Here is an 11,960-nt window from a genome sequence, read left to right as displayed (position 1 = left end):
CCAGGGTGAGGCCCCCTCTGGCTGGGACTGTGCTGGCTACTGGATCTAACTGCACAGGAAGGAGCAGCACGTGGATCCTCGCTTTCCTCAGGCAGAGCTCTTGAGAGGTGGGCGCAGGGAGGACTCTGCGTGCCTCTGCTCAGCCCAGCTCCAGCCAGAAGCCTTGGGAGACAGCTACAGCCTGATGCCTGGCTCTCAGGCTGCAAGTGTAGGGACAGGGAGACTCAACCCTGCCTGAGCCATGCCGGCCAACCTCACAGAGGGCAGCCCCGATTCCAATGGGACCACGCAGATGCTGGCTTCATCCCCGGCTGCCTGCACGGAAACAGTGACTTTCACCGACGTGGTGGAGGGAGAGGCATGGGGCTCTTTCTACCATTCTTATAAGGTAAGTCTCCTGTCTTCCACGCTAGACTCAGATTTTAAAGGATGAAACAGGTAAAACCGTAGAGACCCACTTATGGGTATCCTAGCGAACAATGTGAAAGCGTAGAGATCCTTTTCTTTCCTAGAATGATGAAATGAATGATAAACTAATGCACCGTGCATCTCAGGATACAAGTGTCTATATTGTCATTTCTTAGGATTACAGGTTGTTCTGTGTGTGCGGTATTGTATTTTTTCCTGCTGTTACTGAAATGTGTAACTCAATAGCACTACGTGAATGGGTGGATTTTTGTTGTTTGCTTGTTTTATTAACTTTACTCTTTACCTTAGAAGAAAAGCAGTTTTAATAAGTCTGTGGCAATGTTAGAGGGGTTGGCTTAGTGTGGGGGTTGGAGTTGTGAGGTTTTTGCTAGGCAGGTCCGAGGAATAGAAAGCCCACAGCCCTCAGGGTCGCACCAGCTGCCCTGAGAAACTTAGGGCCACAGAAAGAAAGGAGGACCCCACTTTCGTTGGCGCTCCTTTTCATTGAGCGCATGTATCCGAGAGCAGGAGAACCGTGAGCGCAGTGGGCAACAAGTTGTCAGATGAAGCAAATGAGGACTTTGAGGGGTTTACCCGCACTGGGAAACTGTCATCTTTAAGTAGCAACACGTTCTTGTGGTCAGGGGAAGATCAGGCACCCAGGAAACAGGCCTGACTCACCTATGCCATCTGAATGCTGGGACCTTAAGCTCTTAAACAAGCTGTCTCCTGGCCCGTTCAGTTATGACCATAATTCCCAGGTCTCCAATTGCTCTTCTATTTCGAAAAGAAAACTATTCCAGGGGCGGGGGAGGAGGGCAGACATCTCCTTTTAACCATCCCCAACCCCCGCCCCCGCCTTAATCCACTGGGCATTCTTGAAATGATTTGACGTTTGCCCCACGAGGTAGTATGACCACCTCCTGCTTGCAGCTCAGACTCTTTGGAAACATTCAGAAGATCGCTTTTAGCCAGGAGTGGTCCCAGGAGGAGGCGGCCTGCTCCTGCCAGGACCCTGGGCACCTGTAGCCAGGCAGAGCCCTGGAAAATCCTTTAGGTGCCCTGCGGGGGGGGGGGCCTGCCCCTGAGAACCAGTCCCTGGTACTTGCGCGCACACTGTCAAGCTCCAGGACATAAAACAGAAACTAAAATCAGAGGCTTTCCCTCTGTCCCCCTGGAGTGGCTAGTCATTGCCACCCATGGTGAGCAGCCAAGCCCTTACCCGCGTACCTTCAGCAGCCCTTCCAATCCCTGGAGCAGGGCAGGCTGCAGACCCGGAGATGCTTTTTGGGGAGAAGCAGGCTTTGTATGCGCGGGAAATGTACCTGCTCTGGGTGGAGGCAGCGTCGGCCGCCTCTCTGATATTTATAGAGCATGACAGCCACCGGAATGAAGAGAGAGCGGGTTGCAACTGGAGTAATAATACGCAATAAAGCCGTTGTTCTGAGATTTCAGGAATAATCACCGAAGTGAAATTTCATTTGCCTCTCCTTGAGTCTAGCACCAGAGGGGGCAGACTGCATATGCAAATGAACGATTACCTGAGCTAGCGATTGCCCTCTCTGTCCTGGCAACATCACTGCTAGGCACCAAATAGCATCATTGTATTGCTATCTTGTACTAACTGATATGTTTTCCATAAAACAGCCCAACCCCTAGACAGGAGAAGACAATAAAAAGCAGGGATTGTAAATCGGGTCAGGAACTTAGAATGCTCTGCCCCCTGAGTTCCCTTTATTGAAACACAATGGGATTTTGCTGCACAACAATCGGAGGTAGTGTTCATGGGCAACTCGCTTGAATCTCGTTGTGCACCTTTGGCTGCGACCCTCTTTGATCATTAGCATCTGGGGCTGGGTGGGGATCAGAAGCACACTTGAGAGAGACCCAGGTCTGAAGCAAGCCCTTGTTCTTTTTTGGTTCTTTTTATTCCACCTACTTCGCAAGGAAGAAACAATGTGTCCCTTCTCATTGTCTTCCAGACTTGTCTTTTGAATCCCCAATATTTTACTAGAAGCAGTAAAATTAACATTTAATAAATGGAACAGCAGGAAAAGTTGCAAAATAAGAAGAGTAGAAACAATAGCAACAGCCGTAATCATACGTTTCATTCCCTGGGTGCATTCAGGGTGTCGAAATCTTGCTACACGGCTTTGGGAAGCCTCTTATCATTCTCACATCGCCCAGCAGATGTTTACAACTAGAATCGCTTTCTACCTCCTCTTGCTCCTATCAAAATTCTATCCATTCCTCAAGGCAGTGCTTCAGTTTCTGCCTCCACGAGCCCCCTCTTGACTCCTTCTGCATTCCACTGGTGCCGTGGGCTGTCTTTTCCTCCTGCCACTTCATCCAATGCTGTTTTAAACTATCAGTTAACTGTGGTGCATGGATGGCCATTCATCTCCTCCAGGGGAAGAACTGGCTGGTGCTTGCTTCAGCGCTCAGCAGCATGCTTGGCATGCTGCACATCCTCCGCAAGCCGTCACTACCTAAATGAAGTGTGCTGCCTGTTTCACTCCATGCCTGCAGGGAGTTAGGCTGGGAAACAGAAAGCTGCCATTCCCAGAGACAGAGGCAGGGGGTCTTAGGAAGCAGAGGCTCACATGGCAACCCCTGCCTGGCCTGGTTCCTGTCCCCATATTAATGGAAGTTCTTCTCTGCAAGCAGGCTCAGCTATTCTCATCCCAGTTTTTAAATCGACTGTGATGAAGGTAAGTGATGTATTCCAGTGGATGGCTAAGGGACGAGTTGCTATGGATCAGCATCGTGTGCCTAGTTCACCTCTCAGGAACCTGTCCTCCTTGTGTTGTCACTTTGTCACTAGTCTCTGCTGTCTTGTTCAGCCCACATACCTGGGTCTCTAACTTGGCTTCCTATTTAGCTCTCTCGTTCTTCCACTCTGATCCCCATACCCTTTTCTGGTGGATAACAAGATATAGCCCTGTCTAGGTCTCACTAGCCCATCTTCTTAAGCTGAGAGCCCTCTTCTTTCCACCTCCAAACTCTTGCTTCTGAGCCCATCACTTTACCAGCGGTTCTCAACCTGTGGGTCGCAACCCCTTTGTGGGTGGAACAACCCTTTCACAGGGGTCACCTAAGACCATTGGAAAACACATATTTCCGATGGTCTTAGGAACTGAGACACTGCTCCTTTATCCGTCTCCAGGCTGGTCCACCCACATGCAGATACGCCCACATACGAGTACCCAGCGTGAAGACGGTTACCCATGCTACACCATGCTTCAAGATAAATTTCATTTATTTGTCATTAGAAATAAATATTTCACAATATATAATTGCATACTGTTTTGTGATTAATTGCTATACTTTAATTATGTTCAATTTGGAACAATGAAAATATATCCTACATATCAGACACTTACATGAGAATTTATAATAGTAGCAAAATTACAGTTATGAAATAGCAATGAAAATAAGTTTATGGTTGGGAGGGGTCACCACATGAGGAACTGTAATAAAGGGTCGCAGCATTAGGAAGGTTGAGACCCACTGCCTAACCTACCCTGCATTTCTTTGGACGTTATCAGTGAACTCCTGAGTGAGTTTTTTTGCTTCTCACTCTATCCTGGGCTTCCTGTCACTATCCCCACTTGGCCCTAGTTTCCAATTGCTTGTCCTTTCAAGGTCCCAACCAGTTGACCTCCCCATGTCCTAGCCCTAAACATTATGGAATTAGCATGAGCTTTCATAAGTTGTTTTTTAAGGTGTAAGTTGCCCTATCACAAAGGGGATGAGGAATCCAAATATAAAACTGTCCAAATGAAAAGCAAAGAGAGAATTATTCACATAATACTCCTTAATTTGGTGACTATGAATACACTAGCAATTTTTCTTGAATCTTTAGCTCTTAATGATGAGAAATCATGTTTTCTTTCCTAACTGAGAGGGAGACCTATTTGAATTAGTAAATTATCTAAATTATAAAATAATGTAAATGAAGTTTCACTTCATTACTCTCTGGTGAGAAGAGAAGCATGAACCAAGACTGCTAAATATTACCTAATGAGAATCTGTGATTGCATCTCCTTCTGAGGGATACATGATGAGTCTGACTACTGTTTACATGTAAATGTCACAGCCAAGTGCCAGAGGGTGATTGGACACAGTTTGTTCCCTTTGTTTGCACACCCTCCCTGCCACAATGTCTTACTGCTAATTTTCTTAACACACCCTTCCTTCATTAATGTAACAAAAGTAAAGCTCAGCTCTGCCGGGTCCCCATTATCTTAGAATGCAGTTGTAGCAAGAGTTCAGTTTAAGAAGTGTAAGGAGCCTGGGCTTGTTTTCATTACATTTAGGTCACAGCTCATTTCTAAGAACTGAATATATACTTACTGAGTTTCTGACTTTTCACCTGCCGTGACTTGTTTCTGCTCCCCTTTGCCCAAGTGCCTCCTTCCCTGAACCTTCCACTTGTCTCATCCTACCTCTCCGTGACTGGCTCCTTTCCCTTCCTGACATCCTTCCTGGAATTCAGGAATCTTCAGTCCCCAACCCACCACTTAGCTCCTGTAGTTAGAGTAAGAGGTCTTACATTTTCATTCCCTATGTTTTGTCCTCTTTGAGTCAGTTTCCCTCAGGATGTGCAATTTGAGTTTCTACATCAGACTGCTACCAATCCCACTGCCTTCAAGTGGATCCCATTCATCGTGTCCCCAAAGGACAGGGTAGAACTGCCCCTGTGGGTTTCCAAGACTGTAACTGTTAAGGGGAGTATAAAAAACCCCATTTTTCTGTCAAAGTCAAGCTGGAAGTTTTGAACTTCTGATCTTGAGGTCAGCAGCCCAATGTGTAACCCATTGTGCCACCAGGGCTCCTGCTTTGGAAGACGGGACTGCCGATCTCTGTCTGATAAATCACAGCCTTGAAAAATCCTATAGAGCAGTTCCGCTGTGTACACACAGAATCGCCAAGAGCGACCCTTGACCCACAGCAACTAAAAGCAGCACGCGGCTCCTTCTCCGGGTCAACTTCCCTCACATTTCTCCTCACGGCCTGCCCCACTATTGCACCATCTGTCTGACGCTTTTTCTCCCTCAGCCTCATTTCTGGTTCATGGGGAAACTGACCGTACTACCAGTTCTTCCAAACTTCTTCCATGTCTCTACTGTATACCCTCCAAAGACACACCTCTTTTCAATGGAAAAAATCACTTGTCTGCCAAAGGTTTCACTCCAGGTATTTGATCAATAATAACTTTTTTTTCCCAGAAATCCATTTTCCCAAACTACTTATGAGAGTAGCTTTCAAATACTTTCATGAAGTATTTGAAACCCAGACCCAGACTAGTTTCCTCTCCGTGTGCCTTGATGGGAAGAAGACTGCTCTCTGAGTGCAGGTGAGGTAGCATGCCCCAGCCCCTGCGCTGGGGAAGTTTATATTCCGCAAGTGGCGAGGAACACATCCATTGATGCCTCAAAATGTCACCTGTCGTCCTTGGGGTAATGTCCAGTTCATGGAGTGGGTAAGGTATTTTAAACTGTACATTCGAGTGCACAATGCAAGCTCGGCTATTCTCTGGAATGTGGAGGGTGCCTGGCTGAAGAAAAGGTTGCTTAGCTATCCCGAGGTAAACGCAGGTGCTATGCTTGGGGATTCAGTTTCATGAGGGACTGTCACCCAAAGACCAGACTCTGCAGCCAGTAGTTCCACCACTTTCCCACTGTGTGACGTTGGTAGGTTATGGACCCTGTGCCTGGGTTTCCCCATCTGGAAAATGAAGCTGATGAATGTCTTTCGTAGCGGCATTGTCAAAAGTAACTGGCAGAATATTTGTGAAATTTCTAAGGACAGTGAGTGACCCAGAACAACTACTCAGTAAATTTTATCCTAGAATTAGTTAATTCATGCTGGAATTAGTTGGTTCGCTCTGTTTTCTCGAGGCTGTTCATCGAGAAGTTTCCCAGGGAGCTCTGCAGTGGAAGCTTTCCATGATGGCCTTAATGCATTAATTCTTCAAACATGATGTTAACAAGACTATGGTTTTTCCCAAGTTGGAATTTTTTAATATAGCTTTAAAACAAACAACAAAAACTCATACCTGTCAAGTTGATTCCAACTTATGGACAAGCCATTGTTCCTGTGGTGGGAACTCATAAGGCAGAGCTACTTTGTGGGAAGTCATTGGATGAAAAGTATAGAAACCTCACTGCCATCGAGTCAATTCGGACTCTTTGAGTTACAAGTTAAGCTCCTAACCACAAAGTCCCCAGTTCAAAGCCACCTGCTGCTCTGAGAGAGAAAGATGAGGTTTTCTACTCCAGCAAACAGTTCCAATCTTGCAAACCCACAGGGGCGCTTCTCCTCTGTCACACAGAGTTGTCATGATGAAGTCACGGGATTGACATTCCTGAGCATTGTTTCCTTAAAAACAGCCCGCTAGAGCGGCTACAGCGATTTCTGTAGACATTTGTGTAGAAAGCTTAGATAAGGACAGATGTCAAGGCCCCTCTCAGAGACACATTGCTTTCACATCCTGAACTTTATCGCGGAGACAAAAGCATGTTCTTGCTGCATGACTAGATTTGCACACAAGATGACGATTGCAAGGCTGAGAACTAGACTAACAAATGGTGGCCGAATCCAAGCTCACATCAACCTTTCAGATGTCACGAGTACATCACCTTAAATTTGTGAAGAAACACGGAATGCTCAATCTATACTCTTTAAAAGGATAACTTGAATGTCAATAAAATTAAGAACTTCTGTTAAGTTAACTTAATTTTTTCCATGGGCATTGATTGTGGATCCAAGCAAAATGAAATATTAGGCAGAGTCAACCTTTCCTCTGTTTATTGTGATGTTGTCTATTGACTCAGTTAAATATTGGTCTAAATGTTCACTTATGTAGTCTTCTTGAAAAGGCAAAGCTACCAGGAGAAATGAACAAATTTGTGGTTGCCATAGTTTGAAGGTTGGGAAGAGGTTGACTACAGGAGGTTGACTATGGTAATTATTTTGAATAATGGAACTATTTTATCTCTATTGCAGTGATATTTGTATAGCTTAAAACTTAGGGTTGTATATTTTAAAAGGCAATTCTTCCTTTTTAAATACAACTCAAAAAAGTTTTAAGTGATATAATCCACATGGTGAACTAAATTTTGAATAAGTCCAACTGATAGCACATTGGAGGTAGAACTAGAGACCCAGGGGAGTCTAATAGGAACATAAATTTAGAACTCATCAGTGTAGAATTCACAGAACAAAGACCCCCCGCCAAAAGCAGTAAGCAGGAATTAAAATGGACCGAGGACTCCACGCTTGAAGAGCACCGCCCAAGTGTCTGCTTTGACTTAGACCTTCCAAAAGAGCCACATTTCCATCATAACCTCCTCGCTTCACTCTGCTTGACTTTTCCTGCTCGCACGTGCAGGGCATAGTTTGCGCATGGATGCACCCGTCCCTTGTGCTCCACACGGTTGGCCAGTTTGCCCCAGTGCCAACAAGTATGCCCAGCCTTCCTTAGACGCTCACACGGTCCTAAACGAAAGAGCGAGTACTATCAGGGACTCAGCACCGCACGATGCACAAATATGATGTGAAAGTGTTCGGGACGTGGGCTAAATGCATTTTCCCATGGTCCTCTTCATGCTGCTTTGCAAGCAGACATTAATCATTAGCCATTACAATATAATACCACCGTATGGTACAGAAAAGCACAGTCAGAATGCTCTTTGGAGGCCAGGGTGGAGAGATTTCCTCTCATGTTGTCAGGAGAGACCAGTCCCTGGAGAAGAAGGCCGTAAGAACATTTCCGAGGCTGGCACAGGCGCGGGCAGCGTTTTGTTTTGTGGTTCGCAGAGTCACTGTGAATCAGAACTGACTCGATGGTACCTAGTAACAATAACACTGATTAGGAACAATGACGTGATGCTGCTAAGTTTCGGAAACTAGCAAAGAATGCCCCAAATAAGCCCAGGAAAAGGAAGGTGTGTTTAGGACCAGATCCCGAGCAAATGCCAGTGGCCGAAAGTGCGTGCTGTTGGACCTGGCGGGCTCCACCTCTTCTGATCTACCCAGTTAAACAGCCATGTGCCCAGCAAGCAGGGGTCTCCCTTAGTGAGCGGTGACCAGTGGCATAGTTCGAGCCTAAGAAACTTAATTAAACATCGCTGAGATTTCTTGAAAGGATTTTTACTTTTTGGGTGAAAGAAGGAATATGTAACTACAGTTTTCCTTTCCCTCTTTCTGGCTTAAGGCCACACCTAGGGAGCTACGGCAGCCCTCTGTGACCACAAGAGGAAAGCCAGGCCATCTTAGTCTGTGAGCTGCTGAATAGAGGCCAGCAACCACCGCCATCAAATGGCTTATTATATGAGAACAAAAACAAAAACCTTTATTGCAAGCTTGTGCTTTTCAGCTGAACTGCGCTTTCTTAATTGATACAAATTCCAATAGAACCCTGCATATAAGGAGCACTGAGCCCTTCACAAAGGGCCCACACAGGCAAACTGGCATTTTTCATATTCACATTTGGGGGACCCAGGGTGGGCTCAGCCCACATTCCTCCTTCTTTGTAATCAGATTACAAAGAGTTTGAGTATAATGTCAAGAAGAATGGTTCAGACTATATTGCATGTTTCTTAGGAACCGAGGAAAAAGTCTCCTCCCCATCTTGAATGAAGGGAGCCTTAATTTTTTCAGAATGACTCTCTGTACTCCAGAGAAGGATAAGACCATTCACTCACGTAATTAGACACATGTATTTTTTTTTAATCCGAAAGGCACTTTGATCGCATGATCACAAAAGAAAAGAAAAAAGACCTGCGCACAACATTAGCTGGTTTGGTTTTTTTGTTTTGTTTTGTTTTCATGAGAGCTTTTGTAATTTTCTTCCCAACCAGAGGAGGAATTGCACCCTTTCCTGTCAGTTGAAAGCAAAACCGAAGTGTGAGCTGAAGCCCTGGGCTCTGGACCCCCCACAACAGTCCTGGGCGCTTTAGCTCTGAGCACCTCACAGGACTGTGTGCAGGACAATGTCAACTTCTTCGGTTTGGAAAATCAGATGATTGATTTTCCTGTCTCATCACCCCAGAGCACAGGTTTTCCACAACAGCCACAGAGAAGCATGGCTGTTGCCACTGAGTGGATTCTGAGTCGGGGGGGGGGGGGGGGGGGGGGGGCATGTGGGGCAGAGTGGAATTGCTCTAGCTTTGTAAACTATAACCCTCAGTGAAGGAGCCCTGGTGATGTAGCAAACTCAGTGCTGGGCTGCTACGTGAAAGGTGTGGTTCAAACCCACTCGCTGATCCAAGGGAGAAAGACGGGGCCGTCTGTCTCTATACAGATTGTCAGTCTTGGGAATCCTCTGGAGCAGGTCTGCTCTAACATATAGGGACACTATAAGTCCCAACCAACCTGATGGCAGTGAGTTTGGCTGTTTGGTTTTAATCTGTAGTGATGTAGCTCACATTCCATAATTTCTTCCCCAAGAGGGTATATGGATTTTTTTGCATTTACAATGAATTGTAATATAATTTGATCTGATTTAGTGTGCAACTTTTCATATATAAATGTATAAGTTACATTTCCCTCCCTAACATTTTGAACTTCGCAAGATAAAAAAGTTGAGTACTTCTTTCTCTCTCTCTCTGCCTCAGTTTTCCTATCTGCATAGAGAGAATCATAAAAATACCTAATACGTTTGTGGCCGAGCCTGGTGTTATCCTGGTTAAGTGCTTAGCTAAGAACCAAGAGGTTGAAGGGTAGAATTGTTACAGACTTGAAGACCTGTGGGATGGCCCTAGTTTGTCATATAGGTTCACGATGAGTCACAATTGACTCAATAGCACCTGACAACTCCCTGCTGGCAAGTTGATTCCAGCTCGTAGACTGCTAACTGCGGTCAGCAGTTCAAAGCCACAGACTGCTCCAAGAGAAAAGGTAAGACTTTCACCTCCTGCAAAGACCATCTAGTCATCCCACAGGGCAGTTCCCTCTGTCCGACAGATGGCTATGAGTCACACTACGGCCACCCTAACCAAACCGAACTAAACTCACTGTTACCGAGTGGAAACTGACTCCCAGAGACCTGATTAGTGGTTCTGAACTGCAGACCTTGAGGTTAGCAGCCAAGCTAGTTAATGCGCAACATCGCAAGGGCTCCTTGCTCAACAACAGAGCTATGAAATGAGTTCCTAAACAAACACAATCTCAGAGCATGGGCTGTTAGTGCATCAGCCCACTTCTATCGAGTCGATCTGACTGACAGTGGCCCTGGGGGGACAGAGCTGTTCCATTGAGTTCTCCAGATGATAAAGCACGATGGCGCCAGAGTGCCTCCTTTCTCACACAGGGCAGCTGGGGGGTTTGAATCCTGAGCCTTTCAGTTAGCAGCCCAATGTTTCGCTGACAGTCCCGACCACCTAGTACCACTCACTAAACATTAGCTCTGCGACCGTCCTCTGAGCCACTGCTGGTGCTAACAAGTCCAAGTTAGGCCTTGGTCAGTATCCATGCCTCAGATGACTTTTGCACGGAATCCCATGCAAAAGTCACCTCCCCACATCCATTGTATCCTGATTCTCTCTAGCTTCTGCTCACTGTACCACAGGCCTCGGTGGTGTAGGGAAGGAGACAGGTTGTAAGGGAGAGGAGGGTGATGATCAAGTAGGAATTAGGCCCACGGATCTCCTGAGAGTCCCTTCCAACTTGAGGGATGACCGGGAGAGGACTGGGATACTTCTCCTGACAGACCACCCTCCCAGACAGACCTCCCACCTACGCCACTTTCCCATGGCCCCACTTTTACACACTTCAGACACTCCTCACCCACCCATTTGTTTCGTGTCCTCACCCGACCAGAACTCCACGCTTCTATACTCCACACCTTCTTGGGCTCTCTGCTGACCTGGGCTAGTCACCCATTAATAAGGTGAATCAAATAAAAACCTCGCTGGATGCCTTTCACCTGGAGTTTCCTCTTGAGAGGGGAAGACACAATTTTCCTACACATAAGAATAACCAAGGGCCATCCAGTTGAATTTAACTATGGTGGCTGGTACTTTAGAGAAACAAATCCACAGAAACTTATGTATAAGAGTTTTATATAAAGGTTAACTGTGCATCAAGAAAACATCCCAACCCACTGCTGCCCAAGCCCACAAGTCCAACATTAACCCATATGTCCCACACCAATCCACAAAGTCCTTCTCCATCTCACAAAACACATGCAATGATGTCGACTGCAGGAGGAAAGCCGAATCAATGAATGTGGAAGCATCTCAGTGCTGGCAGGGATCTCCACACGGCTGCTCCAGCAGCCAGGGCTGCATCAGGGTAAGTCCATATGACTTCTCCTCAGGGATGTCTTGCAGGAAGTGAGTCTTGCCAGCTGAAGCAGGGACCTGGCTAAGGCAGCTGCACCCTGGTCTGATCATCAGAAATCAAGAGACCGGAGGACTCAAAAGGTGAGGCTCACTGAGCCCTTCTATAACCCCACCTGTGTTTATCGGCCAGGTTGGCATAATAGACTAACTCCCTCAGTCTGTTTTTGTGTAAAATGTGGGCTGTGGTGTTCTCAGTGGCTG

At 46.3% G+C, this 11,960-nt stretch overlaps 1 protein-coding gene across 2 annotated transcripts in view; it reads left to right on the top strand.

The window, feature by feature from the left end:
• The first annotated feature begins 241 nt into the window (after nt 1-241).
• The window catches only part of NPSR1 (neuropeptide S receptor 1), a 204,410-nt gene continuing 192,691 nt past the window's right edge, over nt 242-11,960 (top strand). For both annotated transcript variants that reach the window (XM_075557552.1, XM_075557551.1), the window contains exon 1: nt 242-388. In XM_075557552.1, coding sequence (XP_075413667.1) covers nt 242-388 — 147 coding nt within the window. The remainder of the gene's footprint in view (nt 389-11,960) is intronic.

This window comes from Tenrec ecaudatus, chromosome 9 (genome assembly GCF_050624435.1).
Source record: "Tenrec ecaudatus isolate mTenEca1 chromosome 9, mTenEca1.hap1, whole genome shotgun sequence".
Lineage (NCBI taxonomy): Eukaryota > Metazoa > Chordata > Mammalia > Afrosoricida > Tenrecidae > Tenrec > Tenrec ecaudatus.
This window is presented reverse-complemented; position numbering and strand designations above follow the sequence as displayed.